Source organism: Euwallacea similis, chromosome 8, assembly GCF_039881205.1.
Source record: "Euwallacea similis isolate ESF13 chromosome 8, ESF131.1, whole genome shotgun sequence".
NCBI classification, from domain to species: domain Eukaryota; kingdom Metazoa; phylum Arthropoda; class Insecta; order Coleoptera; family Curculionidae; genus Euwallacea; species Euwallacea similis.
Genome location: NC_089616.1, coordinates 3764380 through 3786099, shown reverse-complemented (window position 1 = coordinate 3786099; position 21720 = coordinate 3764380). Strand labels below are relative to the sequence as shown.

Genomic DNA, 21720 nt, shown 5'->3' with positions numbered 1-21720 from the left:
AAGTTGACACAAGGATCCGTTCATGGCAATGATTGCATTTTTTGAACTAAAAACCTTTCGAAATTTCATTATTTTAAAGTAATATCGTGCTCTGTTACAGGAGCGTATTAAATCGTGTGTTATAAAGAAAAGCCGGGATTTACTATTGGCATTAGAAGGATTTATGGTATCTGCAATAGCAAAGTCACACACAATAATGGCCTTAGTTAATTTTTGAAAATTGATTTCTAAAAATTCCTCATAACTCAAAGCTTTCATCTAAGAACGTTCAGCGTAAATTAGCTACATATTAAATACATTTGGCAATTTTTCTAATTTTTCCCTATCAACTTCCGCAAATACAGGGTGAAACATGTAAAGAAACTATATGAAAACTTGGGACGAATAAAATCAAATAATATCAATCGAAGTTTCGTACGTCACTGGTGCTTTGTTGTTTGCCATCAGTGGCGCCCATGATTATTTATTTCATGAGATAGATGATAGATTTGGCCCTGATTTTCGTGTCGTACATGCCTTTGACCACAAATTCGAAATTTCTCATAACAGGGCCCCAAAAATGACTGGCAAAATCTTAAAATAATCTCGATTTTATGGTGTCCTATGAGTCCGAATTGTAACGAAACGCATACGAACGACCCCGAGTTATTAGGAGCGCATGGCGTCACATGGGCGTTCTTGGGAACTGGTTGGGATGGGCTGGTTCTGGCTAAATTACACCGTTCTTAAATGTGGAATAAGAGGCTTTTTTAATTAATATATTTATTCAGATACGTTTTTAAAAATTATTGTTTAGATATTGATATGTAGTGTGATTTGCTTCCAAGAGACATAAGAGCTATCTAGTGGTCGGGGAAATGAAGAAATCGATAAAAGATTAGGCTTACACACAGTCGCCATCTATCTCTAATTAAAAGCATTTTTTAGGGGATGAACTAAAGCGGAAAAAAGGTCTTAAAACAAACGTTTTCTTGTACTTCGCATTCAATTTATTCATTTGGAATATTTACATTTTGATTTATCTTAAATATGAAACGTCTTAAGGGAAAGTGGGCAAGTGGACAATTTTTATTTCCTCTGGCTACCTTTCCCATTGTGTGGACTATTATCTGAAGAAACACTTAGGTACCATAAGGGCTGGATATAAGTTTATAGTTTACAATGAAATTCGGTTTTCTAGAGAAGTTCTCTCAAATATATTACATGAATTTTAGTGACGATACATCAAGCGGTTTGATGACCGAAACGCTCATCAGGAATTCTCCTTGCTGAAAGGGTATTTCCATAAATATTTTACATTAAGCTATAAAGATATACACAAATAATATTTACAATTGAAGGGGAAAAATCAGAGAAACTTAAGTAACACAGAAAATATGGCGATTATTGTTTAAGCGTTCTATATTTTTAATAATTTACTATACATTTAGGCTAAATAGGCAACACTGATTACATCATTATCTCAACATACCATTAATTAACACCTAAGGACAAAAATGACAGTCGACATATTTACACCTCAATCCTTATAATCTAAAGGTCTGTTTCATTGTAAGAGCTTTTTGTTAACAATTACATTCGGAAGAAAATATCGGTATAACCACAACAATTTGTCGGTTGCCAACAATCAAAAACATTAATAAAAAAATGGCAAAAACAAACAGAGAGCCTTCGCAAAACTTAAGTACCTATAAAAATTCAAATTGCACTAAAACTCTGAAATCTTTTTCAACAAACGAATGGCATTTAAAAATATTTGAATTCAAAATGTTAGGTACACGTTAAAATTAATATCATCATCACATTTTTTGTACAAAAATCAACAGCGAAACAATAATACGTAAAAATATAATTTAAAACTTAATATAAGTTTGTTTTAAGTCTTTTGCATTCATAATATGAATCCTTAGAAACTATGAAAAATCCGTTAAAAAAAATTGGAAAAATTGTGTGTGCTTTGCACAGTTTCGATTTTTTGCACAAGCCCTGTATAAAAGGTTCTGGAAAACCTCGTCATATCCCTAACCTCAAACTTATTCTCAATACCTCTTTGGCACTGCAAAGAACAGAAAAAAATGCCTCCCAACTCAGGCGGTTAACCCATTACCCAGTACCACCCCAGTAAACCCCATAGGTCACTGATGATGTTTCAAAGCCCCGTTAGCCGAAACGTGGTGACTGACCAAATGCGGCTGCGCATGCAGGTGACCCGGGTGGTGATGGTGATTCTGGTTGTTCGTAGCCGAGTTGTTGTTGTTTTGTTGTTGCGAAGCCTGCCTTTGAGAGTTTTTCTTGTTCTTCATTCGCCGATTCTGGAACCAGATTTTCACCTGTCGTTCGCTCAGGTTCAGGTTCCGCGCCAGCTCCCATCGCTTCTGTTTGGACACGTATGCGTTGAAGAGGAACTCTTTTTCCAGTTCCAGGGTCTGGAACTTGGAATAAGGTTTGCGCTTCTTGCGCACCGTAACATTGCCGGTCCATTCCAGGGGGTTGGTGCCGCCGCCGCAGGAAACACTGACGCCCATGGAACCCAACGAACCTGGAAAAGAAATAAACCGGTTAGGGTATTTATGATAGGAGATTTCCAATTTGATCGGTTTTTTAACCCAAACAAACTAAAGTGTTGTGCAAAATATTGATTTGTAGTGGGTACTGAAAGTTAATTTTTCGCAACGCACCTCAAGTCTTTTTACGATTCTCGACTTCGCTTGCCTTTATGATGGGCCCTATACCAAACTTCAAGATTGTCCTGGAATTAGGTGCTTAGGAAGAGAAAAAACAAAACTCGATTTTTCCAGTTATACCTAAATAGCTGCAGGTAACAGTTTCTGTAACCTGCAGACCGACCACTTCGTCGCGTCACCGATTAGTGCCATTCAGCCGCTTGCATCAGCGACTTCATCGAACTGATTAGTTGCGCCACAGGGCGATTATTGTGGAAAGGAATTAAGAAAATAGGAAATTCGCTTGATCTCCAATAACAGCGGATAGATTGATAATTATGTACATTATACCTATATTCGTTCAGCAATAGCTTGTCTAAACCACTTACAGTTCATAATCAATGGAACTAATTGAAAAGTACTTTACAGCCACCGAAAAGGCTACTCGATCGTTCTAAAACGTCTATCGATTTGTATCAACAAGTGGCGTCCACTAAAAGGGCCTGTCTCTTGATTAGTCACGCCACACGGGCGATTCTAAAGGCATCGGCCGTACTGAATGAACGGTACGAATGAATAGGTACGAATAGAATTATTAATATACAGCTTATTAAATATGAAAAAAGACGCGGGATATCGTATTTCCACATGGCAAATACCTTTTTTTGCTTGAAGGTAAAAATGCCAGAGAAAATTTGCATCTGAAGATTTGCCACATTGAACACCACAAGTTGGTTTTGTGTCTTGTGAGCAAATGGAAGATCAGCACACACATCATCGGTTGAACGCTGATGCTTCCTAAACCTGTTTTTACGTGTTGGCTAATATTTGAAACTTAATTTTTCTAATAGTGCTGGTACCGTCGCCTTGATGCCAATTGGGGTCAGATTCTTAATGTTCACAGAAACCTAAAATCTGACCAATATCTACAGGCAATATTATTTCGATGTTCTTGTAGAAGTTAGCTCGCAGTTAAAGTTGGCAGCATATTAATTTAGCCCTTAAGCAACAAGCTAAACTGTTGGCCGACAAAAATTTTGCAGTTTGATCTACAGACTTTTGGCTGGACGACAGTTTACTCTGTTGCTTAATTGGTATAAAAACATACGTATGTAGGTGTGTGCAATCACTAATTTTACGTCAGCCGATAAAAGCATGCATACGATGACCCCGATGTATTTGTGTACCCCAATCCGACTAAAGTATCACCTATCACGACAGAATGTCGTGGTATTGCATTGAGGAAAAAAGGAACGATGCTGAAAGAAAAAGTAGGAGGGTTGAGGGGGTGGTAGGAAGGTAGAGCAGAGGTAGCGTGAGAGATAGGAAGATGTAGCGAAACTGGTCATGAAAATTGTCAGAACGGTGCTTTTTTTTAGTCCTTTTTGAGAGCTCGTATTTCAGATAGCTCTTGCCCGATGCCGGAAATCAATGACGTACACTAATAATGAAATAAAAATAATGTCTCAAAGTAAAGGAAAATGCTGTGCAGAATTGGTCATTTTTGAACCACTGCACTTTATAGCTTCGATTATTTTAGAACTATCATTGTAATGCCATTTAGCGACTTCGGTTCAGTATCTCGGAACATATTTAACGCATTATCGTTTTTTGGCCAATAAAAATTACAGGGTGTTTTCAAAAATGTCTAATTTTTTAATTTAATTTACACATGTATGTGTACATATGTAGGAGGTAGCTCACAATATTTAAGCAAAATCAATCTTCAATCAACAAGAAATGAATCACAACTGTTGACATTAACATTAATGGTCATTGCACCACTGAATAAATTAAAAGTAATAATTAATACATTAAATAAATAAATTTTAAAAAGATAGAATTTTTATTGAACTTTTCATTCATTCCGTTGTAACATCATTTAGAGGCTTAATAGCCCTTGGAAAAATCTAACTTGAATTAATTTCGTTGCTAAAAAAACGCTAATAAGCGCCAAAAACTGACACATGTGGTCAGATTCAAGAAAAGTTTGAACACTATGTGATCATCTGATGGCATATTTCTATTTTTACGAGTATCACATTACGGTTTTCAGATTAAATCCCGAAACGCCCCGTACATTTATGGTCATTTTTTTGTTCCTGAAAAAGTACCTCCGGGGCCCAACTCAAATTACAAAACGAAAATCAACAGAATAGAAAGACAAAGACACCAACACAAATTTCAATTCATTCATCTCTCCCTTTCTCTTTCGGGTCTTCGGCATCCGACCGTAAAGTGCGTGACAAGTGATCATCAGCTGTGTAACCGTCATGTGACCATCCTACGATCCTGACGTCATCGACGAGAATCGGGCTGTTATGCGGTCGTTAAACGACGGACGAAGAAGGATGGATTGATGCTAAATGCTGAAGATGAAGCTTTTTGCCAATGGTGCCATAATATTTAGGTTCATTAGGAGGGAAAGCATCAATTAAAAATTAGTATGAAGCAGGGGCGGAAGAATTTTTTTTAATTTAAAACATTTATTTTTATGTGCTCGAAACGTTTTCTTTTTTGGTTTAATTATGCTTAAAATGCGTCTTAAAATCCAGGAAAGGCAGGTTATGGAAAAACTTTAAGCAGGGGATAACCGTTACGTCACCGTTCTGTCGCATCCGCACCAGTTAGTTAAAGGGTAACATTGCGCCATTGCGGTGGGGTTCTTGAGGCGTCCAGATTTCTCGACAACACTGTGGTAACTCTGGTGTTCGGAACGTAAAAGAGATCAGAGACACGCAGATTGAAGCGTGAGAAATTTTCTGAAGGCAACATTGCTCTTGGCGGAAGGAACGCATCGAGTCACCAATATATTTATACCTATTTAAAACTGCGTATTAAATTTGTAACAACGAAACTTAAAAATCCACGCTCGGATTTACCCGTCTGGAGGTGTGCGAAACGCAGTCACAAAGGCCATTTCTCAACTTAAATTCCCGGACGAATTTAATATTTTCGCCGGCTGTCCGGGCATTTACACGTTTTACGTATTTTTAACGAGAACTTGAGGGCCGTTACCCCGTTTCATGGCTTTGATTTTCTTTATATAGAGTGGGAAAAAGTGTGTTATTCTTCTTGCAAACGCTATGATTGTAGTACCTCCCGTGATAACAAAATCACAAAGTCATCACAAACGTAACGTTACGAAACGGTGAAACAAATACATAAATTTTTATGTCATTCTAAAAGAGAGAGTCATTGCCTTAAACTTGACGTACCGTAGTAGTACGTTAGAGTTATAAAGCACTTTTACTATGTCATAAAACTGACCTAAGCCATAAAATGTGTTAAAAATGTTCAGCTGACTGAACCCAATTATGACAGTTTATCGTTTTCCTTATTTTTGTTTACTTATTTATATACCTCTTCAACCACTCAGTCTAGTGATTTACTGTCCGAAAATGTCCGCGTCACTCCTCAGGAACTACTTGATATGAATTAAAATGATAATTGTCAAAAGACATTATCATTTTAATTGTGGCGACATTTTCCAGTAGCGTAAATAAACCGGTCTAATCGAGTTAGCTTAAGTTATTATATATATTATATATTATACATGTTATTTATTGTTTATTGTCAACATTGTTAAACAATAGTTTTATACGTGCGGCTTAAGAACACGCCTCAACCTTTCACTATTTGCCACTGTTGCAGCTAAATATGGAATCAAAAAAAATGCACAAAAAAAGAGGAAAAGGGCACAAAAATTGGAAAAAAACTTTCCCAAGTAATCTAAGCCTGAGACATCAATATCGATTATTCAAAGGAGGCAGAAGTAACTGCCCAGGGGCATAAATCCGGCATTGTGGCGCCACCTAGCTGCCGTGACTGGAACTGCCAAACCGTAATAATTCACCAAAAGCCAAACAAACGTAATAAATTACTCAGAACGGCATTGAGGCTAATTGACAATTTATTTTTCTACAACAATAATTGCCCCGTATAAAATGGCACGGCCCTGTGATTTATGTAAATTAATTATCGCTTGGCTGATATTTAGAGGAATCGAACAAAGTGGTGACACAACGGTTCGTCTATCTAGAGAATTTTTATGCCAGGAAATTGTCGGTAACTCAAGTGCAAACGGAAGTTTTTATCATAGGTGATATAAATAACTTACCAGGCGGTGCGTAAGGTGCGGAAGGTACAGGTTCAGGAGCACCATAGTTGCCCAAGCCATAGCCCCTGTCGTGGTGCGAGAATCCGGCATCCAGAGTAGGAACCCTCCCCCGGTCGTCTGTGGGCGTCAAATAAGGCCCGTCTGCATGGTGACGGGTGGCTGTGGGGTATGGTGAATTGTACATGTTATACCAAGAGCTGCTGCCGAAAGATTGTGGGCACGTGGACGTCGCGGAAGGATCACCACCCACTCCTCTTCCATACTTGTTGTAATCCGAGGTGGCCGAGGAGGCTGTCGCCGGTGACCAAAAGGGCAGAGGAGGTTTGTGATCCCTACTCCCATTCTGATCAGCCGGCAAATTGTAGTACGTGGGATTGCTATACTGGTGACCCAAAGAGGGCTCGAAAGCCGTGTGATTTTCCGAAGGAGAATATGAGGACCAGTGATTCTGTCCGTGTCTAATCACACTCCCATCGGTGCATTCTCCATAACCCCCCGAGTTCAGTCTTTTGGCGGGAATGTGTAGTGGTCCGACCGATCCGCTGTTACTGGTGACACTTGCCGGTGAAGAGCTGGAGGTGGCCGATGTGGTGGCCGCGGGAGGTGGAACGGCCGGAGGACTCGTCATTCCACTAGTCCCACTCGGTGTAGCGGCACTTTGGGAGGCTGGAGGAGGGCTCTCCTCGTAGAGGCCTCCGTTCATCATGGACCACCAGGCGACCCCGGTGGAGGAGCCCGCGGCGGAGGCTGGTGATGGTCCAGGAGGGTGTACCACATGGTCGTACAGGGTTGGCGCGGCGCACGCCACGGGATCCGCGATGGTGGCAACGATGGTGTCGATGAAGGGTCACAGCGGGCAAAATCCAAGTACGCGTTGGTCAGCGGGGGGGATTATGGAAAAAAACGAAAAAGGCCACAGATTAGACAATGCAGTTTCAAAGTCATGGGACGACCTCCGGCGGCCGCTAAAACACTTCGCTCAAAGTGCACATAAATCACCAGACGATGCGGCACCTTGTATACAAAAAGTTTACGAGCCGTAAAATATTTTATTGGCAGTTGTAACAATTTACGCTCTTTTAGGCCTCGCTAATGTAACCGAACTTTAGAGGCTCGTTCCCAAACAAGCACAAGAATCGATCTTGTGGAGGAAGGATCTAATCGAAATCGAAAAGTTGGAGCGCGCTCGAACGACCGCGTATTCGAGGAGCAGATCGCGAAGTGGCATGAACCGTCTGCGTATGTCGAGTGTGACTGTCACGAAGCGCAACTTGCCGACACACACTGAATTTGTGTGAGCTCGCGAGCGAAACTCGAATGAGATTGACGATGCGCGTGCGATCTAGCGAGAGCTTTCCGAAACGCCGCGGCCTGATCTGCACGTATGTCGATTCGCTCGCAGTGACCTACGCGCCACTCCGCGACCACTTCTCGACCCAATAATTAATTAAGGATTTTAAACAGCAACATTCCTTTCAATCCTCTTTCGCTCTCTAATTGGCTTCATTGTCTACCTGTTCGGTAAGGGACTCTCGCAGCGGTCAACCCTCTTTCAAGGGCAGACGGGTGCGACGGTACCCATAAATTTGTCACGCTCTTGGCTGGGGAATATTCGGAAGCTCAATCTTAAGGTCAAGATGCGTGTCGTTATTAAGGAAATAAAGCGTAATCATAAAATTTTATGGTTTCGTTGAAATGAAGAGTGGTGTGTGCCACAATCGTTCCAACAGGTGGGTGGTGATTTGGGAGCCCCCTGAAATAATTGGTGAAGCGGAGAGTAGCGGAATGAAAGCGAGAAGCAATTGGTGAAGGAGCTTTTGAACCATTCAGCTGAAGAAATCACGCAAACTCTATCGCTTTTTAGTTTATCGAAGTGCGCTATTGTGCGACCAGTCTTTAAGAATGTTTTCCCACCGTGTTTCACACCTTTCAACACGAATCGATTAACTTTAGCTATTATGAATATTCTAATGCCTCTCGAGTGATGTTAACCAGTTTACTGCACAGGGCGGGAAAATTTCGATGTTCATATCTCGGTAACTATAGGAGATCGTGAAGGAGAAAAACGAATAGTTCACTCTCCATGTCTTTTTTGGAGGCGATATCTTTAATGGCACCTACAGCCTACAGGCCTAACCATGCGCGAAAGATGAGATATCGAAATCATCAAGATCTTGCATCATTCGCCATACTCCTTACCCTATATGCTGCCATATTATTTCCCTTTAATTGTGGAGTACCCTCTTATCGCTTAGAAATTCAACTGCGAATGTTTAACATTATTCGTTTCTTGAGCTTTTAGGACTATTCAAATTGTCTATGTGTTATGCCAAAAATCCACATAAATGCCTGCAGAAGACCAAATCGCCATTCAATTAAAGTTTTTCGACAACAAAATACGTCGAAAATCATTTACTGGGGGGTCTGCTAGACGCATCTATATACCAGATATATACCAGGTATTTTGAGGAGATAAGTGGAGGGTGGAACGATTCCATCACTAGGAGAAAAAGTGTTTTTTTTCAAAATAAAATATAAGAGTTGGAACCAATATGAATTGAGGTGTTTTTTGACCAAACCAGCTTTTTAATGGATCTAGTGGTCAAAACGATTTCCATTAATTAAATATCCGTTCGTCTCTTAGGAAGTCGTCAGAAAATGGACCAAATTTTTTTATTAATTAATCGGCCTCATTTGTTCACCTAACGTCTTCAGAAACCCATGAAAAATTTGATAAGTTGAAATGCATTGTTCCTGGCATCCTCTCATCTCCCCTCTTCCGGAATCCTGAAAGGGGCGCAAAATCCCACTTCAATGATATCTAAAGCAACTACAACTTAGATTTAACAAAATACACCTTTGTGTGTTAGCTGAAAAACTGATCAAACTATAAAAATTCCTTATATCATCGAAATCTACTCAAAAAAGTGTTCTAACGATGTATCTATCAATGCTGCTACATACAATGACGAGGCCTTATCGAGCATGGCCCAAACCGAACTTTTGCTCCTAGATCAAAGATAATGAAAAAATTTTAGTCACTCTAGACTCGTCCCCAAAGAAAACATAGAGAGGGCTCCATTCGTTTTCCACACTCTCCTGTAGTTACCAAGATTTCCTATATAACCATCGAAATTTGTTCACCCCGTACAACACTTACATTAATGTTTTACTGCCCTTGCAACCATCATGGTGCATGCTTTTGATTAGTTTACAGCTAATATGACACTATCATACACGCGATTCTTTCGTCGCCTTGAAAATTCGCCCCAGTTCAATTTAGGTGCTCGAAAATAGACTTGAAGGATTTGAGATGCTAAAGCCAGTAGTGCGATCAGAAAACATTCAATGAGCAAAAACGATGGCTGTAAACTGAAGAACACCAGAGATTTCAACGGTGCTTATCACTGTGCAATATGGCGCAGCTACATGTGCAATATTCCAGCCCCTCTTAGAAACCCGAATTTTTAAACTGGCCCCGGTAGGAGCAAATACTTATGAAAACTTAAGAAACCTCCCTCGTTTCGAAGTCTAATGGCCACTTAAACGAGTCGGACCGAGATGGAAGTTGTATGGCGCACTTTCTCCGCCCCAAGTGGTGCGCTCCAAGCGGCACTAACTGCATATTGGATGGGGCCCCATTTGGCCCGGTTGCTTCTTCTTGGCGGCCATCGACTCCACAGAAATAGAGCAGGTAGACGCAGAAAGCAGGCTGATTTCATTTCACGCCTCGGTTACGTTTATATGGGGACAGAATCGAGCCAAAAAAGTAGGTTTGCAACATTGTCAGGCAATTATAGAGGTATTTTAGAAAGTACATTAATTATTGCCAGTAAATGCTGCGAAAAAAAGTAATGAATTGAAACTGCCTTCCATTTGGTTCAATCTAAAAGACGAGGCTGCAGCTGGCGTTAATCACCATATTCAAAGTGTCTTGGGAAGTCCATGTGATTCTCATTAACCTATTTTTCAGCGGAATATTATCGCCTTTTTTCTCTTTTTTGCAGGATCGAACGCTTCCTAAGCAATTACTCTCCATCTAGCCATAAACTATAAGAACGACGAATTCCTTAATATTTCCCAACTGGAAGACTGAAGCAATATCATTTGCATTTTTATAAATCCCCCGGGGAGCTCCATTTCCAGGTAATTTGCATTTTTCCCATAATTTTTATGATTCAACCTCGACGCAGTACAAGTGCCAATGGGTTTTCTGTTTCCATAGGGGAAAGCTGTGCAGGATGTTCAACCCAAAATGAGAATTTTACGAGGACGTTTCTTTATATTAAAAGATTTGCAAAGGATAGGAGACGGGAGATGTTTTATAAATATATCGATGTTTAAGTGACAGCGACTGAGAACAGACGCACCATCTAACGATAAATATTTGTACTTAAAATTTCAAACATACACCAGCCATCTTGTTTTTGAACGTCAAAACCCGCCTGCGTGCGGTTTCTATTTTTCTCGTAGAATCCGATTTTTTAATCAAAATTTTTGAATTCCCCTCGAATTTACACAACTTCCAATACAGATTTTATTTGTATTTACTGTGGGATAATTTATAAATCTTTTCCCTAAATCTTACCGAAATCCTTTAGCTGAAACAATAAATCTTGCTTGTTTGGGACCATTCGTTATTTGGGAGCGACGGGTTTAATAAACAAAACTTTTCTGTTTGTTGCTGGAGATCATCACGTGGCTCAAGCCATGTTGGGTTTATGTATCTTACCAGTGGCGTTGCCAGACGCGAAAATTACTTACCTTGATGGAAGCTGGCAAGAGTGGATGCTGTGAATACTCGAGGAAGTCTGAAAAACAAAGCAAAACTGAATTTTTGGAATTTTAAGTCTTCAACTAGTGCTCATTTAATAACATCAATGAGTAATTTGCTCTATGCAGATCAGGAGAGTTTTTATGGATAATATAGGTGTGTCTGAAGTCACTCGTCTTATGAGATTGGCGTACCTCTTTCCCCCATAAGTTTAGTGATTTATTTGCGTAGGCCCGAAGGATTAACGAACTGTAAACCGCTTTATTTTTAGGTTTGCATGTTCCACAGTCAACTTAAAAAACCACATTTATAAATAACCGAAATTCTTGGAAAAGATGGATTCATTGCAAATTAGAAAGGTCTCTCGACCCAAAGCAAAAGTGCTTCTTTCTTCACCTCTAATGATTTCTTCTGATTGACTGGGGTTTTCTGAATGAAAGTATATGTAGTTTAACTGAACGTTTCTTTGAAATAGAGTTTATTTCTTTTATAAGAAAAGTAATGTGACTCTGTCAGTATTTTTTTGCGCCACAAAATCTTCATGTTTCTCACAAAAACATTTTTGACGACTATTAATTGCATTTTTCGACCTCACTTTAATTGAAATATCGCACTGATTCCTCCTGCATCTGCTGGTCTTGCTTCGACTACATCCCTTAGAAATGATATTCTAGAGTGATAGGATCGAAAAATTGTTCAAAAAATATGCGACGAACGTCCAAATGAGACGAGCAAACGTTATATTTTTCGAAAAAACCGAACCAAATGAACTTCAAAACAAAAAACATTAAAAAAATAAGGTCTTAATGGTAGACCTACAAAAAATAAATTGTGATTTTTCAAGCATTGAGCGCCGATATCTCTGGAACCCGTGGCGAAATTGCCTTAAAAAAAGATGGCTCAAATTAACCATCCCGATATACTTTATAAGCCCAGAGAAACGTATACGAGGGTTTTTGAGGTATAGGGCCACGTTAGTGGCTATTTTATACGATTTTAAAAATCTCTCAATTGGGGTATCCAGGACCAATATAGGACCCATATCACTTTATCAAACAAGGGGTCCTCAAACTTTTTATGGATAGAGCCGCATGTGCATATGAATATACATATAAAACTATGGGGGGTCGGATATAAAGTTTTATACGAAAATAATAATAATTTTAGTAATTTAACAAGTAAAATTAAGTAATTTTTTTTGTTGATTTTTTATTATTTATAAAGATACATATATAAAATTATTAAACAACAAATGCAAATAGATACAAATAAACAAGCATTTAACCTGATTGTTGCATTTATTATGTAGATTTTTCATTTATTTTATTTATATTTAGTGTCAGTTTAGAAGCCCCATTAATAAAAAAATCTTTCAAATAATTATCACTGAGTTTTGGAAGATTTTTTGATTTAATACAGGGTGAGTCGGAAACAATGGGCTAACACTAAATTGAAGATATTAATTATCAAAATATTGTGATTAATCTCAACATGTCTTATACCAATGTCGCTAGTTTAAAAGATATAATTTGTTCCAAGTTCAAATTTTATTCTGAAATTTCTCACTAATTAAGAAAGGTTTGATAGCATAAATCTGAAAATTGGTAGTTTTATGTTTTTTAGCGTAAGGAATTACGCATTTTAACGTTATTTTGACGTTGCTCCTAGAGGGGACTAGTTTCACCGTATTATTTAAGTAATTTAAAACATACTTTTTAATTTGTTCAGCTATGTTTAAAACAAGTCGAGAATTTAAAAGAACGCTAAATTCTACAGAGGAAATGTTCTTTCGTTTAGGTTGTCTAAATCTATCAGTTTTAAGTTATTTGGATTTAAAAGGTTCAATGTATTTTCCAGTTCAGTGGTGACCCATTCTTTTTGACTCACCCTGTATAATCCAAAGAGGGAAAATTTTTTTCGCAGACATAAATTATTCCAAATATAGAAATAATTATTCTAGTAAAATTTCTAATATTGCTATAATTCTTTTTTAGCAACAAAGAATAAAATTGAATTAAATTTTCATTTTTAAATAAAAAATTCAGAGAATCGTTACATTACAAATCTATCAATTCTAATCATTGCATATTCACATCAACCTCATCAGGATCTTCTTTAATGGATTTTGAAGCAAAAAGAACATTTTTTCACATTTAAAAAAATCTTTAAACTGCATGTATAGTTTATTTTCTAAAAATACAATTTTTTCAATTTAATTTTCAGCTGAAAATTAAAATTTTTTATATAATTTCCTGAAAATTTTCGAAAGTTTGAAAAAGTGAACAATTATTCTGTTGCAACGATTGCTTGAAGAGAAGTCATTTTATTTAAAATGATTTAATATGGAAAAAGAGTTCATGTACTAGTTTTCCTTTTCCTTGTAATTTTACATTAAGTAAGTTAAAATTTTCGGTTATGTCAGTCAAAAAGCTAGATCTCAGAGCCATATGGGATCTGAAAGTTCTGGAACTGGCTTTAAGTTCTCCATCACAAATACATCAAATTTATTTCGTAACTCAAAAAAGCCTTTAAGCTCTTTTCCGCTATTCAACCATGGCACTTCGGTGTGGTGCAATAAATCGCCGTAGTCAGGTTCAATATGTTCAAGAAAACTGTGTATGATTAAGTCCATAGTCTAATTCATAATCTAGTCTATAATCCAAAATCCAAAAAAATCCAGTCCATAATCCAAATCTTATAAAATTTACCGCAGAAACGACGATAGACATCACGTGCATTACATTAAACATTTTTCACATAAAATCTGTTGATTGCAAATTTTCAGTACACTTTTATATGACATTAATATTTAATATAGTGAATAATAATGAATTTTTTTCAAAGTATTTAATTTCGAGTATCTCGGACCGGATTTGGCCCGTGGACCGCAGTCTGAGGACTTCTGCGTTAATCCCTGCCAAGGCCGTTCAAACCCGACCAAACGACCTCGGTCGTCCAATTCCGATTGGAAAACTTCGGCCGTCCAATTCCGGTCGGGGAACTTGGGCCGTCCAGTTTAAACCGAAGATAGTCAAGTTTCGGCTGGGGGCTCTCGACAGCCGAATTTCGCTTCGTCCGGGCTTGCAAGACTCCAAGGCTTCTATGTACCTTCAAAATTTCATAAAAAGTAGGTCAAATCCTTTAGGAATCTTTCGCAAAAATTTGAGATGGATTTGATCGAAATTGGGTCAATCTCGGATTCATCTCGGGAGGGGGTGCTTTTTAGCAATTATCAAAATTTTAAGGGTCGACACCTCAGAAAACCGTGGAGTAGTCGCCTTAAAAAATAGTTTAAACTATTCCGCTCGATGCATCCTATGAGCCCCCGCAACAATAGTGCCACCCCTCTTTCGGTGTCTGAGATGTGGTATCACACTGTTACTAATTTTTGCCGTTTTGAAAGTGCTGGAAAGTGAAGGTCGGGCTTTTGAGCCCCCGGAACCTCGATAATTGAAGCATCCAGAGGTCCGATATCGCTGGTGATTTTAAGAAATAGCCGTGACAGAGAACCCTGGAAATATTGCTAATGAACGAGGGCAGGGGCGCTCCAGCTTATAAAAAGTTTTTTCCGGGCCTGCGAGCCCGATATTCGGCATAATTAATCAAGGTGCTTGCACACCGAATGGTCCATTACTGCCCAAAGCAGTGAACTGCTCCTCAGTCTCCCAGGGCTGGTGCTCGGGCAGGAATTTTTCAAACGCCCGAACGGAACTGAAGTTTTTAGCTCTCACAAGTTTCAACCGTCGTTGTTCTCAGACTCCGCAATTTGCTGGCAATAATTTGCTTTTTGCCTCGACAGACATCGTATTAAGATTAGGAATTCCAATTGTTCCCAGCCGAAGTGTTGACCAGTCCGCGATTATCTTCGCAATAAATCAGATTAACAAAATGGCACAACTCGTGACTGATCCATCCAATTTCCTAATATGACCGAAACGGAACACGAAAAAACTTGACGCCATTAAAAGTTAATTCGTGGAAGAAAATCTCTGTTTGCGTTGGAGGCGCACGTTTCGGATCAAAGCCGAGGCGTGGTTTATCGTCAGAGATTACACGCATTTCCTATTGAAACAACAAACCTGTCACGTTTCTTGGGAATATTTATAGGATTTTCGTATGGGGCCCATGGAATCGAATTTCAATTAGAACTGAGCTGGGTGTAATTCCATCTTCCATGCGTGTTCCTTCACGACCGCTTTGGTCTATGCTCGCACCTCAGAGTGTGCTCGTTTATGGTTATTCCTCAATAACTTGTCGGGTTCGTTAGGCAAATTAATTAACTTATGGGTGCCGTTAGGTGATTTGAAAGCGCATTGGATTTTAACGTACCTATTTGACAAATCGAAGGGATTGAAACTTCTTTCCACGTCCCCGAACAGCTTGAAGCATTGAATTTAACGGTGCACAGGAAAAGTGTCAGCCTGAAAAAGAAACTTTTATTACTGACTAATAATAATAAATTAACCCCCTATATGCCAAACTTCCTTCTCCTCATCAGGGAGATTTTGCTACGTTTAGACTCGTAAATTAGATAATATACGACGATTAAGCCGGCACTACCGACATATTCCATCTTTTTATTAGTCTCGAAATGACGAATAAATTATAAGGCAATTTTGTTCACTAATAACTTCAAGAGGATTAATTAACCAATACATAAGGAAATTCAAAACAAGTTTACAAGAACCCGATCTAAAAGCGTCGTAACGTGTTATCTCGTGAAAACCATTTGGAAAAAGTCAGTCTAAAGCCCTAATCAACATACAAATGCGTCAGGGTTTTTTCCTCTCTCTATAATTATTCTTTGCCGAAAGGCATTCGAAAGGAGTTTAATTAAGAAAATTATACAGGACGTAATGGCTGCCACTGACTTGAGATAAGCTGCTGAAAGCGATGGAGGAATGGAGAAAAGCTACGTGGCTGTATTATTCCGAAAGGTCTAAAGGGTTAAAGGCTACAAAATAACCCCATTAGGTGCCCCAGCATCAGTTCCGACTCCCCTAACGTCAAACTACTGAACTGTCAAAACAACAAAATTAAATAACATAATCACTGGAAATGGTCGTGATGATCACTTCCGCATCAATTCGTCATAGCACCGATTGGCATTGTTTAATAAAAAAACGACTACAACATCCCATTTCTTAGATTTTCTTGATTTGGGAAAATCGCTTTATAAACCTGACGAAAAATAATCCAAGGGATCCGTACCCGGCGATCCGGAAGGCCATGCCGGCCTACTCAATGGTAGTTGAGGTAGTTGTATAGAAAACGATTGCTGAAGCCTGAACTAAAATCTAGTGGTGCATGAACCACTTCTTTTGTCCGGTCGAACTCCAAACACATTCGTTACCGCTCGCCATTCATTCTTTGTGGAAGAATGCAGGGTCCAATAGGATGTTCACTGATAATCTCAACCCAAGCGTTGAGAGAAAGTTGCACTTTGCAGGCCAAATATTATGAAAATTAGTTATGGCGTTGCGAGAAAAAGAGCCTTCATTTCTGATGGGCACATGCACTTAGTGGAAAGCAATTAATATCTGCAGTTGTTGCTAATTGAAAATGAAATTAAGTGCAAAAATTTATTTTAAAGCGGAACTCCGTATGTAATAGAGGTTGCACAGGTTGCGTATGACAAGGATAAAGTTGTTGAGATTTTAAAATTTACTACACAGTTACATGAGTAATAAGTATTTTTTCCATATGTGAGGTACTAATTTGAATACACCCGATGTCTCGAGAATTTCGCCGTTATGAGCCCATGTTAAATGAACTTTTTATCTTCAAAATCTTCAAAAATTAACCTCTACAATTTCGTTTACATAGCATACACCAAGTGGAAGCAGAGCCAGAACCGTAGACAACAGCTATGACTGTAGACCGGTCAGCACCATCCGCTTGGCTTTTTAGGGCATATTTTCCCCTCGGGTTCGGCGATTTCGATTCTGACCTCCCTACGGAGTTCAGCAAAAAAACCGTTTTCTATCCTTCAAGTCAAAGGGGAAGGAAAAATCCTATCTGGGGCCGATAATTCTTGGTCACCTTGTATCGGCCACTAACCTGAACTAACCTGTCAGTGGAACCCCATATCTTTGGACAATATCGAACACAGTGGTAGTAACGATGCCCTGAACGTCTGAACAATTTCTTATCTGAACTAAAAGAATTTTAAAAGGCTGGGCGGATACCATTAAAAACAAAAAGGGGAAATTAGTCCCTTAAGGACAAATGACAATATTCTCTCTGCTGCACATTGAGCCGTAAGCCTTGACTCTTGAAGAATGATTAGAAGAAATATTTCTCAGGTTTTATGAAGCTTTTACAAAGAGAGATTAACAGCTTTCGATAGGGACCCTTCCTTAAACCCTCGCCCTTTATCTCCACGACAAAGCGGAATTTAAATTCCAATACCGTTCTATTTTGTCCTTTTTACAGCACTTATGTATGCAAATAATCAATCGACCGAATGGAAGTTTTCTGTTTTTTTTGGCAAAATTAGATGAGGCAATTTCATCAAGAAACTGAGGGCCATAAAAGCAGCAGAGCGGGTCATGTAGAACGTAGATTAGTCCTTTGTGTTTACGAATCTAAAATAACCGGATTTTGGGGGAAGATAAAGATAAGATGGTTTTATTCAATTAAGAGGAAAATATTGTTTTGCCGGGTCGATGAGACTAGAAGACGTCTCATATACAGGGTGTCCAATCGGGCATATCTCTAGTGTCAACGAAACTCTCCTTTACTGAGTTTTTGAATCTTTCTTTTTTGAGCTCTCAGATCCGAAACTATACCGGGGTTTTGGGGGATTTATGAAGTCCAAGGCCTTTTTGGGCGGTTTATTTCAATTTTTTAGTCTCAGAGTCGACAGCTCTTAGTCGTTTTCCTAAAAAATCATGATAATCTTGATGACGTCAACGAGCTCTCTCTCGTTCTGCGAAATCTTAAGATTTTTTTTATGTTGCGTACGAATTGCAAGTGTTTTTTTGGGGATTTGCTAGAAAATTTTAAAACCATCAAAGAGATAAATTTACGACTTATATAGCAGATTTTGAGATTTTCGCGACGCCCTTGTAGCCTCTAATTACGGGAGTTCTCTAGGGTGTCCAGCAAAAAGCTTCACAAAGCGCTTGGAAAATTCGAATCGGCTCAGTTCTCTCAATGTTCCCATAAAAGATGCATTACCAATAATTGATTATTTATGTTAAACAGCGACGCCAATTCGTTCCCTCTTTATCGCACTTGCTTCGAATGGTTGAATTCAAAGTGCATCGCAATGACGTCAGACGATAATAATTACCGTGCAGCTGAAGTGCACTGGTGGAACTGGTCGGGTCGGTTGTATGACTCCGAACTACATACTCAGTATCAGGAGAGCAGAACGCGGCTCGCGTGTAACAGGCCGATGCACTTTGTATGCGTTTAATGCATGTGCATATGTGTGGTCTGAGTGCGTGCGTAAATACAACGCTCTATAGAATAACAGAAGCCAGCGACGTATATAAGACTGGTAAAAGAAGGGTTGAGACGCTCATCATGGCGAATCCTCCAAGTGCAGTTTTGTGGCTGAATTTAGCCTCACATTACTTCACTAACTCGGCTAATAATAACCGAAAGTCAATGTGTGAAGGGCAGTCGTAAATGTCGATGGGAGTGTGAAAGTGACACGAAAACGCTTTCTACTTTCATCGCAGGGGAGGCAAACGGAAACTGAACTCTTTAGTTCTTTTCATATACGAATAATGTTTTTGACTATGTCGGATATTTATTCCTAAGACTCAGATTTCGGTTACAGACAAGAATTTTATAAAACAAAATCGATACGAGGAGATTTGGACACTCTATGGGCAAGAAAAAGGCTTGAACAGACAAAGACTTGGCAGATCCCAGAGTCAATGAAGGGAGTATTTGAAATTCACTCCTCTAACCACTTTCAAGATTCCAGTCTGTCAAGTCTTGCTCTACTATAATTGCTGGTTTTACCCCTAAAACCCTTATTTTCCACCACTGTGCCAATGAATGTTATCAAATCGTACTTAATGCCACCTACACTATATAATAGCCGTCTTTGTTTATCACACGAGCTCTAGACGAGGACCAAACCTACACATGCTTGATCCTGTTATGTGCTCTAAGTAGCAAAGTAGGCCATGAATGTAGTTGACACAGCAATTAACACTTACGTCTATATCTTCTGTCTTTCTTGAAAAGTATGTGCTAAACAAAGCTGACTATATGATCTACAAAGCAACGCTAAACATTAGCTTGGCACCGATACGGAGAGTGGGGTGAAATGCAAGTTTAGCCAGAAAAAAGTAGTGATTTTTCTTTAACATTTAGAGGTTGATATCGAATGATTTTGTTCATATTTTGTGCGTTTACGGCAAACTTATGTTTCTTTTTACGTTTATGCCTTACATATCTCTCTCAGACCTTATGTTCAAACCAAAAATCTCTTCTCAAGCGTCCATATATTTAATGTTTCGTATTTACAGCTGCGCTTCAAACGCTCAACTGCTCTCCGAACACTTCCAGAATACAAAACAACTGGATTACGCCCAAAGGGTCTCGGAGTAAGGATTTGCCTGGATTTTGGAGTGTTTCGTTTTACGACAGCGAATTTCCGGACGCAAACGTTCAAACTCCTTATACAGCTCTTGAAAAAGGGCTTTTTCGTGACGCCATCTTAAACCGTCAGGTATTTTTAGAGCAATCTTTCTTGGATCTGAGGCATTGCACCCCCTTTACCTTGGAAAGAGAATAAATTAAAAGCAAGATTTACGGGGTATCGTTCCAAATTACTTAATCCTTTTAATACATGACCGCATTTTGGGAATTTAGTGCTGGTTCATAAGCGAACAACGGTGCGGTCTCATGGGAGTTCAAAGGAAACAATCCGACCGACTGAGATGTCAAGCTTAATATATGGCACAATGTTGCCAACTAATAGTCGTTAATTAAGTAGGCAAACCGTTTTATTGGTTTGTTCCAACAGAAAATATGTTTTGGTACCATAGTGGGTGATGGCCCAGGAACAATAAAGTTTATGGCAACTTCCAATTTGTTCCAAGTCACCAGATATACAAGGTGATTCATTAACAATGGGACAACTGAAAGCTGGACGTCAAATGGTGACAATTGGAGAAAATATGGCTTATCCGAAAGTTGATTGTTTCGGATATATACAGGGTGTAGAAACTAAAAATTTTAATTCATTTTTTTGCCAGTGTTTTGAAAATATCTAGGGTAAACGCTTGAAAATTTGTAAAGTAATGTTTTTTTTAGATGATGAATAAGATACGTTTTGTAATTTCCGCGTTGTTAATAGATTATTATAAATTACTAAATTTAAATGTAGTGTTCGTTAAATAGATTTTTCTCGAAAACGGATCGAAATATCGAAATGAAACAAGAATACATAATTAATGGGAAAATGATTGTTCTTTCAGATTTTGAATCAAATTTCATGTTAGACATACAGCGTATCAAGTTATCAAATTGTAAATTCTGTAAAATTGACCGTAAGTGACGCCCTTTATTAACAACCCGGAAATTGCAAAACGTATCTTATTCGTCACCTAAAAAAACATAACTTTACAAATTTTCAAATGCCTACCCTACATATTTCCCAAATAATAGCAAAAAAATGAATTAAAACTTTCAACACCCTGTATATATTCGAAACTATCAACTCTCGAATAGGGCATATTTTCTCCAATCATCACCATTTCACTTGTACTACACCTCCAGCTTTCGGTTACCCCATTTTAATGAATCACTCTGTATGTATACTTAATTCGTGTATTCTCATCTTATACGTCATGTAGGTACGTTGCTAGAATTTTCACCTAATATCTCTGATGATGTTTCGCACTAGGGGATTTCTATAAGGGTTCAATGAAACTGAAGCAGGTCCACAAAACCGTTCCCAAGAGGAAAACTTTAACAACTATCGTTATTATGGTGAGCTAAAGGTAGCCTGGTATTAACAGTAATTAGCCATTATGGAAAAGAGGCGTGGATCATACTTAGCTTGAAATAGAAAGTTCTGGACCTTATTTCTTGTGTTTTTTCATACCAACCAAAGGGAACATGAGGGGGGTGCAATAACAAGGAGGAACATAACAAGAGTGTATAAAAAGGGGGAATATATCATTTTTTCCATC

At 38.6% G+C, this 21720-nt stretch overlaps 1 protein-coding gene across 5 annotated transcripts in view; it reads right to left on the bottom strand.

Moving 5' to 3' along the window:
• Positions 1–982: 982 nt before the first annotated feature.
• The window catches only part of Abd-B (Abdominal B), an 80033-nt gene continuing 59295 nt past the window's right edge, over positions 983–21720 (bottom strand). For 4 of the 5 annotated variants that reach the window (XM_066392527.1, XM_066392524.1, XM_066392523.1 and 1 more), the window contains exons 3-6: positions 15887–15978; positions 11548–11594; positions 6784–7530; positions 983–2539 (exon numbers count right to left, since the gene is read on the bottom strand). In XM_066392527.1, coding sequence (XP_066248624.1) covers positions 2136–2539; positions 6784–7489 — 1110 coding nt within the window. In that variant the 5' untranslated portion in view covers positions 7490–7530; positions 11548–11594; positions 15887–15978 and the 3' untranslated portion in view covers positions 983–2135. Of the gene's footprint in view, positions 2540–6783; positions 8545–11547; positions 11595–15886; positions 15979–21720 lie in introns of those variants that run through there. The other variant, XM_066392528.1, reaches the window with a different exon arrangement.